Consider the following 23,410-nt stretch of genomic DNA (forward strand, 5'->3'; position numbering starts at 1 on the left):
AATTTAATAGGCCATGAAGTTTCTTATCTGGCAAATACGTGATGTACTAAGTACAATGAACTGAGTGTGAGATGTTCAAATTATCATTGCTGCTGTGTTCTTAAAAGACAAGAGATGTGTTGCCAATCTGCAGTATCTTCACTGTGTATGTTACTATGACCTATACCACAAGAAGGTGGGATAAAGCCATTACTATTTTGATACATGGTAGTTATGTTTTTTCAGCCAAACTTTCCAGTTAAAAAAAGTGAATTTTTTCACTCTGACAGCCACCATGATATTCCATAAATTCTTCTTACAGCTAAGACTGCAAAGAACATTTCTGAAACATTCCGAATAAAAGTACTGTGAATAATGCATATGTAAAACCAATTTGACTCAAAGTATATGCAATATGAACAATTCAATTAATTCAGAAAGGGTTCTTCTCATATAGTTTAACTATTGAGTGCTACCAGAACGCAGCAATGCTGTTGAACTCAAAACCAAAAATGTCCTGCAAACCTGAAGCACCCTTCTTGTCATCTAGTTATCTCAGAAGACAAGTAAGCCAGGTGGAAGCAAATACAATTTTCATTCTATAGAATGACTCTTAATGGAGCTATAGTGAATATAAAATTATATTTATAAATATAAAATATAAATGTATAAAGAATATGAGAGGATATAAGTATATAAAAATATATCAATTAATATGACACTTTAAAAGCAGCACTTTCATGCAATTAAAGTAATGAAATCAAAGTAAAATGAACTGTTTGTTTTGACAGTATGGTACAAGAGAAGTAATAAGGATACAAAAAATCATCGTTATGAATTTACAAGTAAAATAGACCCACTGTGCAGTCTATATTGGTCATCTGTTAGAAAATTATCTCTGTTTCTTGAGATAACAAGAGAGACTGGATTGTCCCTTAAGTATCTTCTATATCAGCTACTTCTATTTTTCTGTTCTTGAAGTTGCATGGTGTTCACCCACCCTTTCTGCCCAGAAGGAATGGAGAAAATTAACAGGAGGACTTCATCCAGAAAAACGTGTAGCTGTCCTATTCTGATATATTCAGACCTTCGTTGGTAGTGCCCAAGGTCAGTATAGAAATTGCCCTACAGGATCACTTCAACATTAAGCCCGACACAATAATAGCCTACGGAACATGTTGAGTTGCAGATTCTACAGAGAAGGTTTCCAAGTACTCTGCAGTAAGCAGGTGGGGAGTATCTTAGCGCTGTATTTCAGGGCTATTGTGATGACACAGGTATAAACTGGAGAGGGGCAGATTTAGACTGGACATTAGGAAGAATTTCTTCACCGTGTGAGTGGTGAGACACAGGTTGCCAAGGGAAGTTGTGGATGACCCACCCCTGGAGGTGTTCAAGGCCAGGTTGGATGGGCCTTGGGCAGCCTGGTCTAGTGAGATGTCCCTGCCCATGGCAGGGGGTTTGGAACTAGATGATCTTTAAAGTCTCTTCCAACCCTAACTATTCTATGATTCTATGACATGCTTTAGTTCCATTTCTGAATTCAGGATGCCCATACATGATGTGTCTACGCATCCCAGGGATACCCTGAACTTCAGGCACCATCACCCTTAGCAGCTGTGCATGTGTAAAGCCGCTGAATCACGTGTGTGAGTGGGCTGACCCACGAACTGAAGTGAAAAACTTGTTTCCTTTCTAGGGGCATGCTTCCCTCTGCCTGGCTAATATTTTTTACACCGCTGGAACAATTAGCGCCTCTGAAAACGCTATCCTTCAGTCAAATTTAGTTAAAATTGGCTAAACTGTTTAAAATCAGCCAGGATGTTGTACAAGAAGTAGTAACTATTACAGAAAATGGAATATTTTTTATTTAAGCTCAAGTAGAGTTAAGTTACATCTAAGTAATTGTGTTCTTTGAAAGCTAGATATAATGTCCCTCTGATAGCATATTTTCTTTCAAACAGTGCTTTTCCAGATGCTGTTCATTCTTTGGAAACAATAATGTCTTGTGTGAAGTATAATCTGTGGTGAACAAATGTGTCGTCTGTCATCACCTCCAATTGAGGCCTTTCCCTATCACAAACACAAGGTCAGGCAGAGCTGGGTCCAGAACTCCAAATCAGCAAGAGCTTTGACTGTTGTGAAGTTCATAATAACATTAAAATTAGTCCTTGGAAAGTAATAGAATATGTATAAGATTTCTGGGAGAATTTATACATATACATGTATGTGGGAAATATATTCTGCAAGCTCTTGTCTCACTGCATGTGATGGATGGAGATCACTCCCTCATGTTGCCAGGTCCAATAAAGGATTCTTGCTTTCTAAAACTCAAAAATGAGTCTTGGAGAGTTTGTTTGCTGGCATTTTGGTATCAGATGAGACAGACGGACAAGGCATGCTGCCACGAGGACACATTTCCGTGCAGACTTAGGCAGAGAAGGCACGACGCGCTTCATCGCTGCACGGAGCTCGTGCTGCCACGCCTCAGCAATGATTGTGTGCACCCTTAAATCAGCTTTATCAGTCAGAAGCACATTTGACTGTCACACAGGCTATTAATTTGGAAAATTATTCTAACTCTGGGTGGCAGAGGTCCCTGCTACAGTGGTGTATAATGAGGTCGGCAAAGGTGGGAGAGTGCATGTGCATCAGAGGGTGAGTATGGGCTGCCTGTTGGGTGTCACTGTGGGTTGAGCTCATTTAGGCAGGGCAGCGGGAAGCTACGGAAAGGCTGAGGTTTGTGATTCTGGAAGGTGGTACAGAAGTAGCTTACAGGCAGCCCGCACGGGACGCTCGCCCGCCCCGCCGGCAGGGGGCGCGCGGGGGGGGGGGTGGGGGAGCGGGTACACTCGCGTCGGCGGGAGGGGGCGCGGTCGGCGGGAGGGGGCGCGGTCGGCGGGAGGGGGCGCGGTCGGCGGGAGGGGGCGCGGTCGGCGGGAGGGGGCGCGGTCGGCGGGAGGGGGCGCGGTCGGCGGGAGGGGGCGTGGTCGGCGGGAGGGGGCGTGGTCGGCGGGAGGGGGCGTGGTCGGCGGGAGGGGGCGTGGTCGGCGGGAGGGGGCGTGGTCGGTGGGAGGGGGCGTGGTCGGCGGGAGGGGGCGCGGTGCGCCGGCCCCGCCCCCCGCGCGCGCCTCCGGCCCCGGTCCCGGAGCCGCCCGGGCGCGCAGGAAGGGGCCGGCGGGGAGCTGGGAGTGTTCGCTGCCACCGGGGCGGAGCGGGAGGGGACAGGGGTGCTGCGGCTTTCCACGCGATTTTGGCCTTTTCCCCGCCCCCTCCAGGACCGCGAGAGGTGAGGCGGGCGGCCGGGGCTCGACTGAGAGAGGAGGGGTCCGGGTGCCGGGAGGGGGAGGAGAAAGAGAGCGGGAGGAGGAGGGCGGGTTCGGGGCCGGCTGCGGGGGGTGGCGGGAACGGGATGGCAATGGGGGTGCGGGGACGGGAACGGGGTGCGATAGGGGCTGTAGGGACGGGGGCGGGGTGGGACGGGGGCTGCGGGGAAGGGAACGGAGGAGGGGTGGGACGGGAGCGGGAGGGGACCGGGGGCTGCGGGAACGGGACCGGGGATGCGGGAACGGGACGTGATGGGACAGGAATGGGGGCTTCGGGGACGGGAACAGGGGAGCGGGGACGGGAACGGGGATGCGGGGAGAGGAACGGCGGCTGCAGGGACGGGAGCGGGACGGGACGGGGCTGCGGAGATGGGAATGGAGGCGAGACCGGACGGCGGCAGCGGGAACGGAGGCTGCGGGGAGGGGAACGGAGGTGCGGGAACGGAAAGGGATGAGACAGGAACGAGGGCTGCGGCGACGGGACGGGGGGGGCGGGTGGGGACAAGGCTGCGCCCGATGTCTGGGGTCACCGGGGCTGGTCCGGTCCAAGCGCATCTACAGACGAGATTCCCGGTGCCGCCCGGCGGTTTCTCTGTTAACCTTAGCGGCCACAGTGTAAAATAGAGAAGTAGCGATCGCTTTGGAGAGCGGTCGGACAGAGCAGCGGCTGCCAAGTCACCCAAACGGGGGCAGTGCAGTTATTGTTACACGGGGAAAAAGAAGACGTATCCGTGTTGAACGTCAAACAACTGCTGTTTGTGTGTCTTAGTGGTTCATGTTTTCCCTTAAAGCCTTGTCGTGGCTTTGGGCTTTGGACTGGCGCAGTTTGGCGGTGTGCGGCTCAGCAGGGCTGGGCCGGTCGGGTCAGAGCAGTGGAAAAGCGAGGCCTGGGTTTGTTGGTTTCTTTTACTGAAAAGTTAACTAGGAAATCATATAAGCTGAGCTTCAGCTGCACCCTTGTTTGCAAGTAAAAACAATCACTCCAAGTCTTCTTAGTAGCGTGAACAATTTGACCTTGTGGCAACGTTGGCGCAGCTTTTGTACTTAAGACAAACTCTTATGTATTGTGGCAATGGATCCTTTTTAGAAACAGGTCATGGGATTTGTTTTCATGAGCAGTTCATTAATTTTGTCCGAAAGGATCTCAGATCATTTCTTTTGAAGGTATTGCGAGAAACACTTATTCACTGGTAGAACATTGAAAAGATGAACTCTTTGAAGCAAAGGCAATAAACTGGTAGAACAATGAAAAGGATAGAGTCTTCAATCAAAGGCAATAATATTTTTATTATGCAATTCAGAGCTGAATTGGATGCCCTTCTAGAAAAGACATCCCATCTTATAAAAGGTATATATACTAGTTTTAGACAAAGAACTGTGTAAGTCCTCAAAGATTGTGGGGTCTTTTTAGGATATCCAGCCATGTCTGGAGATTTCCTTCAGGTTATCTCTTGACCTAAGACAACTACATCTTACAAGTTAATTAAGCATATTAATAAATTCTCACTCTAGGAGAGTGTTTATTCTTTTGGGTTATTCATCCATGTCTGGAGATTGTCTGCATATTATCTCTTGATACAAGACAGATTTATTTTACAAGATAATTAAACATACAAACAGCTGCAGAAAAACTTATCAATTAATTTTCACAGTATTCTTGTGTTAGAATTTGCAGAGGCACATGTGGATGAATATTTAAAAAAAATGCATTCCTGATAGAGGAGATTGTGTTCCTGCCTTATGTTTTTCCTATTTTCAACTTGCTGAACAATGCTAAGGAACATAAAGCAGGACAGAACCAAAATAATAATTATGCTAATCTGAGTCAGATAGTTTTTCTGTGCCACAGGCCAGCTTCATTGAACCATCCCTCAAGTCTGTCCTCTGGATGGGCATGTCTACTGCCAAAGCCAGCATGTTTGGTTCATGGCAGTAGATTTTCACACATTGTGTTTCACAGAAGTTTAATGACTGCAAATTTAAAATAGAAAATAATTTGAGTGAAGGTGAGAAAATCTTCCTTTAGACAGTTATGGTCAATTGCAGACTTACTGATGATGACAGTTCATCCTGATGAACTTGTTTCAGCTCTGCTCTTTTTTTCACCAGTGCTTTTAAAAAGATTTTTCTTTGATTGTGTTGATGTTTTGTGTTTTTGTTGATGTAATTCTATGTTTAATGATGTGGTAAATAAGATTACTTAGTCAGACATAACATGACCCAATAATGAAAGTTTCTGCAGCTCTTAAGAAATTACAGTGTAATTTGACTTTTCCCTTACGAAACTCTTCCAAGGGGAAGTTTGCCTCTTTACCCAGCAATTAAGTGTCCTGTAATTATAACAAACTTACCAAGTAGACGAATGCATTAATTACAAACATAACTATCTGACATTGGCTTTTTTTCATAAAAACAAAATCTTTCATTCAAAATTGCCAACAAAGCAACTGCTGACCTTAAATATATGTACTAATTGGCTGTATGACCTTAAAAAACAGTCATAGGGGAGACATGGGGTTTCATGCTCTAGATGCAAGAATGAGGCGATATCGCTGTTCAGGGAGCTGGAAGTTCCTTGCCGCTAGCAGAAAAGGTCAGACCATAAGAGTCCAAATATTAAGTATCACATATGCATGCAAGTGTCCTACGGGGCGACATTTTCTTTGTCAAGTGCCAAGCCAAAAGTAGACAAGTACTGTTTCAGCAGTCTAAGTTTTCTGAGTAGATGTCTTTAGCTGGAAAATTTTTAGTAGCCTGTAAATTGGAAAGGATTTAGAACCACTGTAATAGTAAGCATGAGTTTTTATGGAGCTACTCCATTTATTGAAGTCTGTTTAGTGGTGGTACTTGGCTTTGTTCACCAGTACAGTGACGTTCCTCTTTGGCAACAGTGTTCAGTTTAAATGCTTCATGTGGCAAAGCAATTCCTCATAAGAGGTTAAGTATTCAAATTTCTTATTAATTGCCCTTCTTTCTCTGGAACCTTTGTTGATGTGTATGTAATTTGAAGTTGTGGAAGGAACTAAGGTGACAGTTAGCGCAGTGACACTTTATCACCTTCCTCTCAGACAGTTTAGGGATCACTGGACAGATGGAAGGAAGTTCTATCTGAATAGAGTAGGAAATCTGCTTTCAAGATTTATTTTTCCCCTTAATGACTGGTTCTTATTTGTTCACACTGTTCTTTTTCTGCCTCTAGGTTTTTTTCTGCTACCTCATGTTTTTGGAAAGAGGAAGACAAATGGAACTACATGATTCTTTGAACACCTAGAGATCATTCCAGTGTTATAGGTAATTACTGTATTTACTCAATTATAACAATAAGTTATGCTACGAGAAATGTGATTTTAGCCCACAAAGGTACTGGGTCTTCCTCACACCTGAAATTTAATCTTTTGTTTGGTTATACATCTTGAGAGTATACATTCTGGTAAGTGTACACAAGCAGGAATTGACTGCTTTTGTGCACTTCAGATCCTAGTGTTTGGAACATTTTTATGTGATTTCATCACTTCTGCTCTTTATCAAATCATTCTTTATAGAAAACTGTCAGTATTACTATAAAGTTCGATTTTAATCTTTTCGAAATGCATGAGAAACCTCTAACTCTGAATCTTTTAATCATTATAGGAAAACCAGGAAAAGTTGATATTGAATCTGTAAGAGAAAATACAGCTCCATAGAAATGCTTTTGAATAGAGCACCCCCAACTGCATAGTCAAATCTCATTATTCCAGTAATACTGACTGGCTTTCACTTACTACTTTTTTTTGAAAAAAAAAAAAAAACATGAAAGAAAGACTGTTCTAAGCTAAAGTAATTTTCTAAGGGAATAGCTTTGACATTTACACAAAGCAAAGGGATAAAAGAATTTTGAAAACATGAATACATGCAAGAATCTAGCTTTATGTGAACTCTGTAAAGTAAAATACAATATTGCTCAAAAAATAGTGGTGAGGGTGAGAAACAGTCCAATAAATTTAGTAAGACCTAGTATTCCTAAAATGAAAAAAAAATCTGCTTTCTTGACTGTGAGCTCTTTCTGCTTTGGGAATGTTGAAGAAACATGCTCCTTTATTGTCTAGAATTTTTTCATGTCATGATACAAATATAGAAGAGAGATGGTTTTTCTCACTGTTTGTGTCATCATCTGTCACATCACTGGCAATTTACCATATACATAGCATTTTTAACAATAGATGCTTTAATTTCTTCTATTGTGTATTTTTCTCTCTCTCATCTGTGATTAACTCTAATTTTCATTAAGGGTGATAACAAAGTACTTGAGAATTCTGGGTGTAGTTATTACAAGGTCTTGCTTTCCTTTGGGCATTTTCTATGCATGGCCATCACACTTGTGAGTTGAGAATCATGAATTTGGGAAGTTTAAAGTTTGAGTCCATTACTATCCTCTTATTTCTTTGTATTGCTCCTTAATAAGTGCACCCTCAGCGAATTTGCAGATGACACCAAGCTGAGTGGTGTAGTTGCCACACCGGTAGGACGGGATGTCATCCAGAGGGACCTGGACAGACTGGAGAAGTGGGCCTCTGAGAACCTTATGAGGTTCAACAAGGCCAAATGTAAGGTTCTACACCTGGGTTGGGACAGTCCCCGTTTTCAGTACACGATGGGGGGGATGATGTGGTTGAGAGCAGCCCTGCGGAGAAGGACTTGGAGGTGCTGGTCAATTAGAAGCTTGACATGAGCCAGCAGCGTGCACTCGCAGCCTAAAAGACCAACCATATCCTGGGCTGCATCAAAAGAAACGTGGCCAGCAGGTCAAGGGAAGTGATTCTGCTCCTCTATTCCTCTCTTGTGAGACCTCATCTGGAATACTGTGTCCAGTTCTGGAATCCTCAATGCAAGAAGGATATGGAGCTGCTGGAACAGGTCCAGAGGAGGGCTACAAAGATGATCAGAGGGCTGGAGCACCTTACCTACGAGGACAGGATGAGAGAGTTGGGCTTATTCAGCCTGAAGAAGAGAAGGCTCAGAGGAGATCTTATAGCGACCTTCCAGTACCTGAAGGGGGACTACAGGAAAGCTGGAGAGGGGCTATTCATAAAGGCTTGTGGTGATAGGACGAGGGGAAGCAGGTATAAACTGGAGAGGGGAAGATTTAGGCTAGGCATTAGGAAGAATTTCTTCACCATGTAAGTGGTGAGACACTGGAACAGGTTGCCCAGGGAAGTTACGGATGCCCCATCCCTGGAGGTGTTCAAGGCCAGGTTAGATGGGGCCTTGGGCAGCCTGATCTAGTGGGATGTCCCTGCCCATGGCAGGGGGGTTGGAACTAGAATATCTTTAAGGTCCTTTCCAACTCTAACTAGTCTGTGATTCTATGATTAAACTGTTGGGAGAAATTTCAGTTTTCTCATTTTCTTTTGTAAGCTTCTTAGATGGCCTGTTAACCCAACAGCAATGATAATCAGACAGTTATTAACATTGAGTCACATATGTATGGCATCAATCAATCAGTCCTTCTTGACTGCCGTATTTTCTGGGAAATTATAGGTTTCGTTTAATTTCTGGTCATAAAGGATTGAACTTCAGTCAGGCTTTTTTCCCCCTTTTTCCATTTCTTTCCCTCGTTGGTCAGTATATATCCTTGTTCATATCTTCTGCCACAGATGACATCAACACTTTTCTGTGCTCTAAAAATTATTAGAACTGCTATGGTTTCCCAGAAATTACTTTGAGAACAGACTTTTTTTTATTCACTGTTTTGCAGTAGTTCAAAATATGGCAGCTCCACTTACCAAAATAGCCAACCTCCTCCAGATTGTCAGTTTTCAGACTTGGCCTGCACCTTTTTCTCTAGTGGTCATGGAAGTTAAAAAGAATTTGAAACAAATGCTAAAATATTCTCTGAAGAGAAGGAACTGAAAAGGTAGATCACTATGGGAGAAATCCTTATGCCCATCTAACTGCAGGGTAGAATGACTAATTATCAAGCAGAGCTGCTGATTAGTAATTATGTCTTACGGACTATGCTGGCATTTTTCCAGAGGGCAAATTTCTGTAAAGTAGAGAGAGGTATTGATTTCAATCTGTTCAGAGGAATACTTTGCCAATTAATTACCTCTTCTGGCAATTCTAAGTGCAACTGATGTTAAAAGTCCTGATGTCTTTCATAATAACAGGATATATTCTGAAGAAGAATTTGTGATTAGTAACTTGGGTTCTTCTAAAGGTGTCACAGTTTAGCCCTGGCCTGGCCTAACTTGGCAGTTAAAACCGAGCGGTTGGCCTCACAATTCCCTTCTCTCCCACCCCCAGGGAAAGGGAAATGAGAGGAAAAGACTTGCAGGTTGGAAACTAAACTAAAACAGCTTTAATAAAATAGTAATAATGATGAAAATGATATGTACAAATATATGCAATAATGCCCCCACCCCTTGATGATGATACGTCACCACAGATGTGCTGCAGGGGAGGCAGGGGAGGCAAGGTGTGTGACAGGAGGGAGGCTTGATAACCCTTTCAGTGAAGAAGTTTTTCCTTATGTCCAATCTGAGCCTCCCTGGTGCAACTTGAGGCCATTCCCTCTCGTTCTATCACTTGGGAGAAGAGACCAGCACCCACCTCACTACAACCTCCTTTGAGGTAGTTGTAGACAGCGATAAGGTCTCCCTTCAGCCTCCTCTTCTCTAGGCTAAACAACCCCAGCTCCCTCAGCTGTTTCACATGGAATTCCTCATGGAATACTCTGGTCAGCTCGGAGTCACCTGTCCTGTCTGCCACTCCCTGCAGGTGTGACCCTTCTTTGTCATTGACTTACGCAGTCCACCAGCTCGAGGATGGCCTTGGTTGATATAGGAATAAGTATAAGCAATGGCCTTTCTGTATACTAATGCCCCATGTTATCACTTTTAGAGAGAAACACTGTCTGAAAAACATGCAGTTAACTTTCAGAAAATAATTACTTAGACAAGACTTAGCTGAAATTAGAAAACTGATTCTACTTTAGCTCAAGCCACAACAAAGGACATCCATCAGATTTTCAAAATTAATGGAAAAATCTTTATAAAATTTTACAAGATGTTTTTGTAAAATAGTGAAATTTGTTAGAGCACTGTCTTCATCTCTTTGAAAATGTGTCTAGATATTCTTCTCCCACTTAGTTGATACTTTTGCCAAAATACTCAGTATATGTTGTATTGACTCTATTGAAAAATAATTTAACTTAATTTAAAACTTAATAAGAATTTAACCAACTTGCTTAAAATTTGCAATTGCCATTTAACATGCTACCTTTATTTTGTGAAAACTCCTATGGCCTTGGGTTACACATTCACTGGAGGGGATGGTTTCTTGAAAGAGTGTATCAACTGTTCTGGACATCTTTTTAGATACATTATAAGTGCTTTCCTACTTAAGGAATACATACCTTTTTAATTTTTAGAAATGTCACCCTTTACAATTTCAAAAAGCTACAGCTTGCCCAAGTGTTTTGCGTAGTTACAGCCTTTTAAGCCTTTGAAAAATATCTTGAAAACATAACACGTTCACACACCTAAACTTACATTATTTTATATGGGAGAGAGGAGGAACAGAATGTGTCTTACCTGAAAAGAATGAAAGACACAGTAACTAACCAGTGCTGTTGACAACTTCATTTTATAAGACCTGTTTCTGACAGTCTTTCCTTAATTATTTCATTATTTCATGGGTTGCAGCTGAGGGTCTTTTTTTGGGCTAGATAGGCTTTCTGTCTCCAACAATAAAGCAATTCTCACCTTGGCAAAGCACCAGCAGGATTGGAAAGGACAACATTAAATGAAAAATTAATTCATTTTGTGAAGTGCTGGGTCTTACGAGGCCAGAACCATGATTATTTCTTTCATCACTCTTTGTTTTGTGACTATAGTATTCTGTGTTTGGTGAAAAAGTCTTCACCTCCAGTCTCAGTTCTAATCAGAGCTTAAACCGGCAAGAAGAGGGGCTCTGAAGGAAACATTTTCTTTACTAACTAGTATCTGAGGTACAATTTTGTTCTAAAGTGCCATACTAATAGCAACTGCCAAAAAAAATAAAAATAAGATACAGTCTTTTGATAAACTAAACACAAACCGTAAAAAAATATTTCAGCTTTGTGGTTGTAAGTTTTCAGTTGCTTGAAATATTTCTGGTTTTAAACTATTTCTGTTCTGCTTCCTGGTAGTTTCTGAAGTACCCTCTTTTCAACTTTTTAATCAGTTTAATAGGCAGCATACCTTAAAAGCTTAGAAATTCTACTAATTACTAATATAGCTTTCAGTATTTAAAAAAAGCATTCTCATTCATTTACTCTTGTTCAAGTTTTCAAAAACAGTGTTTGAATATTTACTGAAATTATGACTTAATCTGTTAATAATTGTTCTTTGGTCAATTTCTTTTGCAAATTTGTATATGTTAATGAAAAAAAATCTATCAACAAGTGAGAGGAATTACAAAAGAGTGAAGTTCTATTAATTATCACTTGATCTGCCCACATGTTTATAAACTCATAGATTAATTATAGTTAATTATTTTTATTTACTTGGAAAACGCTTCCAAGCTTAAAATGCTATAGTTCTTGGTGAAGAACTTGCCAAATCTTATCAAGTTATGATAACATCATTAAATGCTCTACTTTCCTAATGCTTTAATTATAGTTTGAATGCACAAGCCTGTGATTACATTTACAGCCAAAATGCCATTTCTCTTACTGCATGTAAACGGGCAAAATTTAAACTCTGATTTCATCTTTGGCAAGGACCAAGTGGTCATTTAATATCAAAATGTACTTCTTCTTAGAATATATTTTAGAATATCTACCAAGTAAACACATATGGATATAAAGAAAAAGCTTTACTCATCTGGAAGGCAACTGTCTGGCTAATTGGACAAATAAGCTAAAGTCAACAAAAAAGGTCTACTCTGGTAACAAGTACCTTGTTTGCAAACAATCCAATCACCAAAACCACTGTCAAAAACCTCATCTTCCTGTGAGCCTCTCCTATGTCTCCTCACCACATATGCGCTACTTGTAAACATTTAATTCATTTGGCAATTCAACCATATTACTACTTGTGTTATTTACAGCTCAGGTTAGTAAACCTCTCTGGACTTGATTCTTATCTTATTGTACACTCTGAATATGAAGTTTATTACATAGCCACGTGCTGTGAATATTTAATCTGTTCTACAGGTACACTCCAGTTTGATTTTGACAGGTTCTGCTGGCTCTGGAACTGAGGCTACAGTTAAGTGTAAGAATGATGGGCACTTCCTTTTCTTTTGTAAGGAATGATACTATTTCCACCCTAATCTGTACTAGACAGCTTATGTCACCATCATGCCTATATAGCCCATTTCCAAATGTTATGAGTAGTACCTCTTGCAGCTTCATAACACATTGGAGAAATGAGGGGAGGTGGAAGATTAGAACATTAGAAAAAACATCAGAATTTAAAAAATTATCTGAAGGAGGTTTGACATAGTGTAATTCTCTGTTTTTTTTCATTCTGAATAGCTACGATTGCACGATAGCTTAGCATGCTTTGAGAGAAATTTTTGAGAACAGGATGGTATGAAAACCTAAACACGGGTTTGTCTTCTCTCTCTCTGTCTTCCTTCATTGCTCTTTCCCTTTATGGACAATGTATACAGAAAACTGATTCAAAAGTGCCAGGGGAAAAAAAAAAAAAAAGGAGTGCTTGGAAAGTGGAACTACTTACAGTTCAATAGGCTGCAAGGTTTTCCTAGTCAAAGTGAGAATTAAAAATGTTATGTGTCTGCAGTTCCTGCAGTTGAGAACATGGCCACCAATAAGCAACACTGAGTATGAAAGGGTTATAAAGCCATAAGCTACCACACTCTCCCACTTATTCTGAAAAAAATGTGTGAAACATTGAAAGAAGAATAGGAAATAGAATTTGCTCCACTGAAGAGGGCATTCAATACCTCAGGCTTTTCTGTGTCCTGTATCACCAGGGCCCTGCCCTCTTCTGCAGCAAGCCTACATTTTCCCTAGTCTTCCTTTGCTCCTTTCTACCTATAGAAGCCTCTCTTGTTGCCTTTGATGTCCCATGTGAGAATCAACTACAGGTGGGCATAGAGTGGTAGGATTCTTTGCGTTGCAGGTGTTTTTATGAGCTCTTCTTTTTGACATCTGTAATGTTAGGCACAACTGGATTCCTAAAGTGTCCTAAGTACGTGTCTTCTGTAGATGTAATATTAATTCTTAAAACTAAATAAAAGTTCTCTTTCTTATAAACGTAATTTGATACCTATAAATGTCTGTATGATTCTAACAAGCGTTCTACCTTGTAGTGTGATGGTTGTTGATTTTATACTTTGATCATTTTTGTTGCCTTTCTGTGAACCCTGTATTCTGCAACACTGTTTCTGAGTTGTAATGATGAATTGCACACAAGGAATTCCAGATGAGGTCACACCATTTGTTTCATAAATATGAAATAAAATATTATATCCTCATATATTATCCCTTATGCTGCCAAAAGTCTCAATTGGAAGGCAGGGGGTGTTAACTGAAGCTGCTAATTAAACAGAGGTCCTCATTGAGAGAGAAATAATGAATCTTCTGAGGTGTCTTTTGGTGTTCAATCATTCATTCAGAATGCTCATGTCTAGCTTGAAACATTTTTCTTCAATAGCTGTGTCACTACATAGCTTGACATTTAAATATAGTATAAACTTTTTGCCCGCAGGCCTCTGTATATTTCTCTTAGAAGGTTGTGTAGTATGGCACAGAGCATTAGCTTGTATTACCCAATCACTTGCAAATTTACTTCTTCACTGTTCTTTTACTGTGTCGCAATCTGGTAGTTTTCTATATGTGGCCTAATGTAGAACTATGAGTACCCATAATTTTTTGCCCAATTACTATCTTGGTAGTGTTCTTTACCCGTTTATTGTGGGTTTTTGAGGAAAACCGAATGCCTTGAAGTGAAATAAAGATGCTTCTGTCTTGGAAAAATGTAAAAAAATCAAAATACCTTCTTTACCTTGCATGCAAATTTGCCTACAAAGGTGACCTTGACTGTGTTTATATTGTCTTGGTAAAAGGAAACTGTCTCCATGTGAGTTGATGCAGTCCTTCAGTCTATGGTATATAGCCTTTGGAGCTTTATTAAGCAATAGCTTCATAAATTGGTTCTAAAGAATGGTTTTACTTATCCAGGACTTCTTTAAATAACTGCAGAGGCGTATTTTTGTTACAACTCTTCCTTAGCAGTGACATTTCAAGAGGAGATGATATGTGCTGGAAAATTATTGTCTCTGGAATGATGACTAGATTGGCTTTACCTTGGTTTTATTTGAATTGGTGGTACCAGGAATGTATGAACTGGGAACCTTTTGCTTATCTTAGTCTTCATGCAGCTGCTTGAGCCTTTTGGTATGGAAAGCTGGCTTTGTGATTCGGGTGACTGATATTTCATGGTGATGTCAGTTTTGTATCATAAATGAGTTATAACTGAAAAACCACTGCTGACCTGATGGACTCAGAGTGCAAACTTTTTGAGGGTGGATAAGCTTCGCGGGACTTACTGCACTGTTTACTTGGCAATAGCTCTGCTTTACAGTTTTACTTGTATAAATAGATGGAGCAGTGTCTGTTAATGCTTGGGTATTATTTGGATTGACAGAAATCAATGTTAATGTGTGAATCTTAAAGAAATGTCAATGTTTGGATCCCAACTATTTTTCTGTGTGAACCAGTGTGATGCTTGAGCTAAAAAATGTAGAATGAAGCAATGTAGTCTTCTCTTACATATGGACACCTTTCTCCTTTTTTTCTTTCCTTATCCAAATAAATAGCAAATCAGGCTGTTGCTCTGTAGAGGTCTTTTCATGCTGCTGTTAAGCTGACTGTTCTAAAGTCAGTGTTTCTAAAGATGTAGCTTGCACCTCTCAAGGGAAATGTGCAATGCAGAGTGGCAGAAAGTTGCAATGCAGTGCCAGCAATTTGGCTAGAGCTCATTTCTGACAGTCAGAACAATAACTACATACAGTCAGTAACTGTAGGGTGTTTTGCTCCTTTTCTTCAGGGTGAGCTATGCTTTTGTTGCTGTAAGGCACTTTTCACATAACCATGAATAGGAAGTGCTTGCATTTGTAAAAAAACTTTGGGATTGGAAGTGATTATTATTTTATAGAATCACAGAGCATGAACATAGCTATCTTCCTGAAGTCCGTGTAGAGCTATTTCTGTAATTTTGGGGCAGGAACATGGGAATGGGGAAGAAAAAAGAAAGTAAATATTTACTATATCTTTTAACATCAGCACAGTTACAAGCAGAATTGAAGTTTGGGGGTTGTCGATAGCCATTATTTTAATGTCTCAATTAATTAATATTCTAAAGTTTAAAAATTCCTTTATAAAGTGTTAAATTTTGAATGCCTTTTTAATGATGTTAAATATGCATTTGATTAATTGATGAACATCTTACAGTCAGTGAACCTTTCTTATGCCTTAGAATACGTATCTAGGATTTCCAAATATTGGCAATAATGTATTACTTCATCATATTTTAATGAATGTAGTTATGTCTAAAATGTATCTTCTATGTTTAAAGTTTTTGTTAAGCAGTAAAGTATTTTTTCAAAAGAGAAACGACTCTTGCAGTCAAAACAAAGACTTTATCTAATTATTTTGACATTTTCGTTCTTAATTGGCACTTAAGGGGTCATTAATATTTTCTAAGCACTAGCCGAGCCTTTATGCTCCTAGATCTTCAATTTAAAAATGGATCATTTTAAATCCATTCGGCATACTAAATACTTCAAAAATATTATATCTGAATTGCCCTGAAGGTGGATGGTGATAGCTTTTGAAGCCAGAAAATGGCAGTGGCAGGAAAAATGTTATCATGAGAAGTGGTGTTGATATTCAATCTTAAAAGTACCTCTGAAAATTTTTGCATAAACATATTTGTTTATTTGAAAATTTAATCAACTTCTTAGTGAAAGAGGAAGTGTCATAATGAGTAAAAGTGCTTAGATCCAATTATTTAAATAATATTTTTCCATTTTTCCAGGGAAGTACTTAATATTTAGAGTGTATCTTCCATCAAAACATGTAGTAGAAGTATCTTAGAAGTAAATGTTGTCTAAATTTTAGGTGGTTATGCTGGATTGCAATCTTCCTTTAACTTTGTGTGAATAAACATATTACATATCAAAGAATGTCAGTATAGGAAAGTTTTTGGCTAGTAAAAAATAATTTTTATATCTTTATGGAGATAAACTGTTCTGAAGACCTTGAAATAAGCAATTTCTAAAGCTGTCATGCTATGTTCTTGTTGTTACCTATTTGTGCAATTGCAGATTTAACATATAATAAGCATTTAAATATTTTTCTTTTGTTCACAAGGCAGAATCTGGGAAACTGTCCCCCACGGCTAAGTGCAGGAATTAATTATTCTGTGGAGCTGCTTATAGGATAGAAGTTATGTACTTAAATGCTCAGGTGCTCCTCACTTAGGAGTATCAATCCCAGCAGTCAAAATCAGAATTCTCAAAATTGTCTTCAGAGTAAGCTTACACAAACTCATTAATGTGAAAAGAATTATGTCTCAAAGAGGACAGTGTACCTGTAGTTAAAGCGTTGTTATAGAATCATAGAATAGTTTGGGTTGGAAGGGACCTTAAAGATCATCTAGTTCCACCCCCCTGCCATGGGCCGGGACACCTCCCATTGGGTCAGGGGCCATCCAACCTGCCTGATTCACCACAACGTAGAAAATGGTTATTCAGCCGCAACAGTGACATAGGTCAGGGAAAAATGGGTGTAAGTGCTTGTCTTTTCATGAAATAAGAACTTTCACCTCAGTAAATGAAAAAATATGTCAGAATCCTTGCAAGTCTGTGTGTACTGTGTTTGACTAAGATGGTACCGCTTAGTTTACCTTTATAACAGGTTTCTCAGAAATGCATTAGTGTGTTAGACATATGATGTATGATAGACTAAGTGTGGGCATTTGGATATGTGAGCACCAGCAACCAGAGGAGATGTCAGAGATGAAGTTTGGCTGGTCCTAGTAGATGGAAGCATTTACAGCTCATCATTTGAGATCTCTTAAAAAGTCTGTTTACTCCCAGCAGGGGACCTAATAAAAGCTATCACGTTATTCATAGTAATAAAGATTGTCCAGAACAAGAAGAGGCTCTCAGTTATTTCCGAGCAATGTTGTCAATTTAAACTGAAGAATTAAGTGGTACTTGTCTTATCTTGCCATTTGTAACACAAACTTGTACCTGATTTATAGGGAATAGAGAAATATTTTTTATATTTATGCAGTCTGTCTTAGAACAGTAATTTGGGAGAGTGTATAGAGAAGCGAGAGTTTGTGTAATCTAGAAAAAGGAAAGAAAATAAAAAACAATTTTGTGTTTTGGTCTCTTAAAACTACAGCACATTTTGTTTTCCAATCTCTGTTTGAACCCATAGCTTCACAGCTGAAGAGAAGCAGTAATTAGTATTTCCCAGTAAGTCGTGACAAAGTGCTGAAAAAGCACTAGAATCGGCAAATCTGCCATTGTCATAATAGACTTGTACTGAGACAGTTTGAATTTTAAATGTCTGTTATACAAGAAAGAGAATCCAGGTCAGTCCTTATGTATAATGGATTTACCATACCAGCAGAAATAAAGGTACTTAAAGCTTGCTTTTTGTAGCTAAATGAGTAATAAAATACTAGAATGTTAATAAATATATCAGTTGCTTATCCTGTTTCTCCACCCTTAATGAACATGTGACACCAACACAGAATGTAAGAAGAAGGTAAATAAAAATATGCTTTTTGTTACTATTACGTACACTGTACTGTAGTTTCACCCAGCTTGCAGTTACACAAATGACAGTGTTTGAACACTACAGTTAAGCTTTAAAGAATTAGCTGTACGTGCATAAGATGAGCATGGTCTGCGAGTCATATTATTTTGGTTAAACATCTGTACAATTTTTATGTTGAAATATTAAATCATTATCCTTCTTAAATATTTCTCTGTTTATCTGTATTTAAATGAAATCCCCAGCAAAGGCAGTAACAGTTGTATATTTACCTACTTAATCATCTCGCCTCACAAGTATATTCAGCTGTGCTCTGGACATGCTGCAAAGGCCTTGGTATATAGCTTCTGGCAGGCCAGGATGCTGGCAAGGTACACATTCTGAAATGCAGCATCTCTTCGTAGAGAACAGCTGGAATGCTGTTTCAGTAGAAATGAGCTTTGCTAGCATTTGTGAGAAACACTTTCATAGATGACTGTGTTCTGAGCAATGATGAGTGAGCTTTCCATGTTAAAACTAGCACTTTCAGCATTGTGGTTCCCTGGAAAAGAGCATGATTTATTCCCAGCATTAAGTATGAAACAGAGCATTTCTCTTTTTCTGGGTGGTAAAATTGGGCACTGTTTAAGTTTTCATATGGACTCTGCGTATTACCTGCTCTGAAGAACACTGCAGGTATCCTAATTACAAGATCACATATTCTGTAGCTGATGATGTTAATCTGAAAGATAGTGACTTTTGGTGAAAACCTTAGGTAGAAAATAAACATGATTTATAAATTTCTTGCATATGTATCCTGGAAAGTTGAATATATAAACTTAACTGTGAATACTGAAAACATAGGTCTGTTTATTATAAAGACTGATAAAATCTAGTGCCTCTTTGTTGTTCTAAAATTGGTATTACTATTTGGAATGAGTCTCAGTGTTTTATACGTAACTGGCTCCATATGTCATAAAGGAAATAGGTTGTTTTTCATAGGAAATGTAAATTGGTCATTGTGTATTTTGTCCTTTTGGCTTTCTTGTCCTCATTGAAATAAAAACTAGTATTGATTATTTTAATACATTGCATAAATTACCTGTAGAGGGAATTCTGTCTCAAAGCTATGCATACATCTCTTTCACTGTCCCATCACAGTGCTTTTAACCTGATATGAAACAGCTGATTGTATAGGATTAGAAAGTGAGAAGCCTCTTGAGAAGTTGTCTTTTGTTGTCTGTTTTGTGGGAGGTGTTTCTGGTGCCTTGGATGGTGACCAGTTAGTTTTTTCTTGCTTTTGCTTTTAGTGATGTGTAAGTGAATGGAAACCATTAGCTTATTTCAGATAGAAATTTTCGGTTGCTGCAGACCTAGATTTGAATCAAAGCACATCAAGATGAAAGGCTCTATAGCTCAGTACTAGTCCCTTGAGCCTTCCAGGCTGTTCTTGTCCTTTTCAAGTTAGTGCATGTCCTGTAATGGGAAAAAGAATTATTTACAGTTCAGTTTCTCCCCAGCATAATCATTTATCTTTGGATTGGGTTTAGGTCTTTTCTGTAAATTTATTCTTCAGCAGTGCAGGAAGGAATTAATTTGCTTTTTATGTGTTTTTCCCCCTCTGTTGAAGCAAGAGTTAACAGAATAAGAAGCAGAGATTCTAAGATGCAGTATAGGAATTACTTTCTCTGTCATTTGTGGTTTAGGAAAAGGGGTGGTATTCAGCTCTTGAAAGGGCTTTAATGAATACTGTTTGGTGTTTTTGAAAGCTAATGGTCAGAGGACAGCAACAGAAACAGCCTTGGAGCTCCTAGGGTAAACTGATTAGCATTTTTCCTGATTGAGGTGATTGTTTCACCTCCTCTTTTTATCTCCGGATTTTTCACCGTCTATTGCCTTTTGTTTATATTCAAATGACATACTGCTAAAGAAGCCTTTTTATGTGAATGCAAGGCTTTCTCCCCTCCTTCTGTAGAAAATCTGCTTGCCACAGACAGGCAGAGCATGTGTTTCTCCTGTCTTGGTTGGGTGCACAAATCTTCTTTTATGTGTGCTGCTTCTTACCCTGTTGCCTAGACGATCACTGGCTTTCACTAAGGATGTCTGGTTCTCGTAAAGAGTTTGACGTGAAGCAGATTTTGAAAATCAAATGGAGGTGGTTTGGTCATCAGGCGTCAGCCCCTAACTCTGCAATTGAGAACCACCAGGCTGACATCTGGAACAGAGGACAGAGTGTAACAACTGGTGGCACAAAGTTTTTAGATTCAAGTAACCTACCTTTAACATCAGTTGGTTACAGAAGGTCCAACCAAGAGGATTTCCAGAATTCACCTCCCTGGCCAATGGCATCCACCTCAGAAATCCCTGCATTTGAATTCTCAGCAGAAGACTCTGGAGGAGCGCGTTGGCTTAACAGACAAGAAACAGATGATAGAGCAAGTGAAGAAGAAAATGAATCGGACAGCAGTTCGTGCAGGTTAACTATTACGTTTCTATTGTGAGAAATGTGTTTTCATTTCATGGTTACAGATAGCATGCATAGATAGGCTAGCCTTTGTTCTAGATGAAAATGTTTCAGAAACCAAGCAGCTGCTGTGCATCAGAAACAAAATTATTTATAATCAGGGTTCTGTGTGTTTACTAGGATGTTTTTAAAAGGCAGCTTTAGTCAGTGTGGATAAATAAAGCGCATGCACTCACTTATTAAATAGTGTACCAAGTGCATGCTGCTATGAACAAGGTACTGTCCATGACATGGTGATGTTACAGGGTGCTTTCTAAATTATTTTGAAGTCGCACTGATTGTTTAGTTATGCTAAGAATTAGTCCCATGTCAGTTAGGAGAAAACTAGGAAACGAAAGGTTCTTGTGACTCTCATCTGATGCTTCCACGTTTCTTATAGATGAGGAAGATGAAACTAAAAAAATACTTAGACTATAAAACAAAATTGTTTTTTTTCTTGTGCATATGCAACTTGAAGAAAACAAAATTCTATTCAAAGCCAGCCAATTTGTACTTTAAAGAGATTGCAGTTATCTGTGTATCTAGCTTAAAAAGAAAAAAAATGGTTCTGTCCTGTCTATTAAGATGCTTTGGTGTTCTACATATTGTTACTAAAGATGAAACTGCAAAATTTGTTCGTAAATTAAAGATGTTTACCAGTTGTTGTGTATTAGGCAAGTTAATAATCTTTCTTGTTAAGTGTCAGTTTAATTCTTTTATTTCCTTTTACTGCCTGTCAGCTGTTCTTCACTGAAAGTATTTTTCCTGTTTTATAGTGAAAATAGTGCTTAATACTTAGCTTACAATTTAAAGTACATTTTATGATGTTTGTTTTCTTGCTTTTAAGATAACTTTACAATGATGTGGCATTTCAAAATGTATGGCTGTTTAAAATGGTACGCTGCTTAATAAAGCCTATTAAAGACAGATCGATCTAGTTGTAGCAGGTTTAGTGTTTTGCATTCTCTAGGATAATTCATTTGGTGCAATGGCAAAGTGATCCGTAATATCAACAGTAACTATTTATGGTTTATATAACCTTTAAAGATTCAAGGAAAGGAGGGAGGGTAAAAACGCTTGGGAGTCAACAGTGTATTTGCTTTTATCATTGAATGGCAAAAGTACTGGAATTGCAGGGAAAGGAAATCCTGCACAATGATGCTTTGTAACAGCAGTTTTATTGTGCTGCAACTGCTATAAATCTATAAATAACATATCTTTGAAGAGATCCTATTTTAAGTGACATTCAGGTATGAATTTTTAAGTAGCTGTGGAAGCTGGATAATATATATGATATAAGTGTAACATCACCTTCCATTTCAGCAAGATCTACTTGTGATGTGAAATTTTTATTACCCCAAACAGGATATTCTCACCATAGCAAGGCAGTCAGTGTAGAAAAACTGTGTAATTCTAAGAGATAAATGTGTGGATTGAAATTACTACAAATTTGTTCTTAATAGTTGAAGAAGAATTTATGTATGACAATACTAATTTTTTACTTTGTAGAACTGGAGAACTGCAGATACTTATTTAGGGGCAGGAGAAGTCTATATTGCATTGGGCGGTTTTTATTTGTTTTTACAGGCGAACTGAACTATTACAGGAAATGCACATAGGGCATGAACTTAGTAAATCTCAAGTACTTTTTTAATTATGTGCTTAATCATCTGTAGCATCTAGAGTTATTTGTAATTCCCTTATTGTCTTGTAATTCTTGCTAGTGTTTTCCTTTCATACTTTAAAATAAGTATTTTAGATAAATTTTGAGTTCAGTGTTGGTACAATTTAGTATGTAACTACTGGTAGTGAAAGAACTTGCTTTGTATTGTTGTCTGTATCTCTCATGAGGAGACTGTACTTAAACCATGTTTTGTTCACTCTCTTTGTTAAGAATGTATAAGCTGATGAACAGACTACATAAATAGTCTAAGAACAGCTGGAATTTTTCTGATGTTAAGAACTTAATTAAATAGTCTTTATTAGCCCTGAAATATAACTTCCTATTGAGGAACCCCAACACTTTCATCTGTGTAGTTTTCAAAGCGCTTTTTTTCCCATATGAAGCCCCTGCTACCTCCATTAGAAACAAATTGTGTGTATGAAAAAAATTATTTTTTTAAACTTTTTATGGAAGCTGTGGAGTTACCTTATTTCTTCACTTGTCTGTAACTCACTGTCCAGTTAGTTACAAGTCCTAAAATCATGAAGTGACAGAAGCAGCTCTACTGCTTTGTGTGTATCTATCATCTTTCCTCTTTGCCACGTCATATTGCACAGGTAGAAAAGCATTTAGATCAGGACTTTGTAATCATAAAAGCTTTACATGATTCATTTAGAGGAAAGCTGCTGTAGAATGAATTTTTTATTGGTATAGAGCTTGGTGGCATAAGGGATAAGCAAAAATCCAAGTTTAGTACCAGATCTTTGACAAAGGCTGCATCTGAGATGCAAACACATCATTCAGATTCAGAGATCAGGGCTAGTCAGCTATAATGCTGTTCACATCATACTCCTGTGTGTTGTTTGTAATCAGCAGTAGCTTGAATCATTGTTTACTGGGCTAGTGAGGTTTGAGTTCTTTTGCAGATTTTCGTCTGCTAGATTTCCTCTGTTGCTGCTGTTTGTTAATTCTGCTGAATTCCTGAGGCAATGGTCATAATTTTGGATTTGTACCCTTTTTAAAATTTTCCAACAGCTGTGTAGATTCTTTTGTAGCAAATTCAAGCCTATTAGCAATAAGATATGTTTTTCTTAACTTTTTGTTGGTGCCTAAGCAGTAGAGGTCCACAGAACTTGAAAGGACAGTGGAAATCAAGGTAAATATACCTAGTGTGTACC

General features: G+C 39.1%; 1 protein-coding gene across 7 annotated transcripts in view; it reads left to right on the forward strand.

The window, feature by feature from the left end:
• Positions 1–3,093: 3,093 nt before the first annotated feature.
• KLHL5 (kelch like family member 5) overlaps positions 3,094–23,410 on the forward strand; it is a 58,582-nt gene continuing 38,265 nt past the window's right edge. For 2 of the 7 annotated variants that reach the window (XM_054064889.1, XM_054064888.1), the window contains exons 1-2: positions 3,094–3,268; positions 6,505–6,596. Coding sequence is in view for 3 of the 7 variants with exons in the window: in XM_054064887.1 (XP_053920862.1) it covers positions 20,013–20,542 (530 nt within the window). In the remaining 4 variants the exon portion in view is untranslated. Of the gene's footprint in view, positions 3,269–3,862; positions 4,654–6,504; positions 6,597–19,392; positions 20,543–23,410 lie in introns of those variants that run through there. The other 5 variants (XM_054064891.1, XM_054064890.1, XM_054064887.1 and 2 more) reach the window with 5 other exon arrangements.

Source organism: Cuculus canorus, chromosome 4 (assembly GCF_017976375.1).
Source record: "Cuculus canorus isolate bCucCan1 chromosome 4, bCucCan1.pri, whole genome shotgun sequence".
Lineage (NCBI taxonomy): Eukaryota > Metazoa > Chordata > Aves > Cuculiformes > Cuculidae > Cuculus > Cuculus canorus.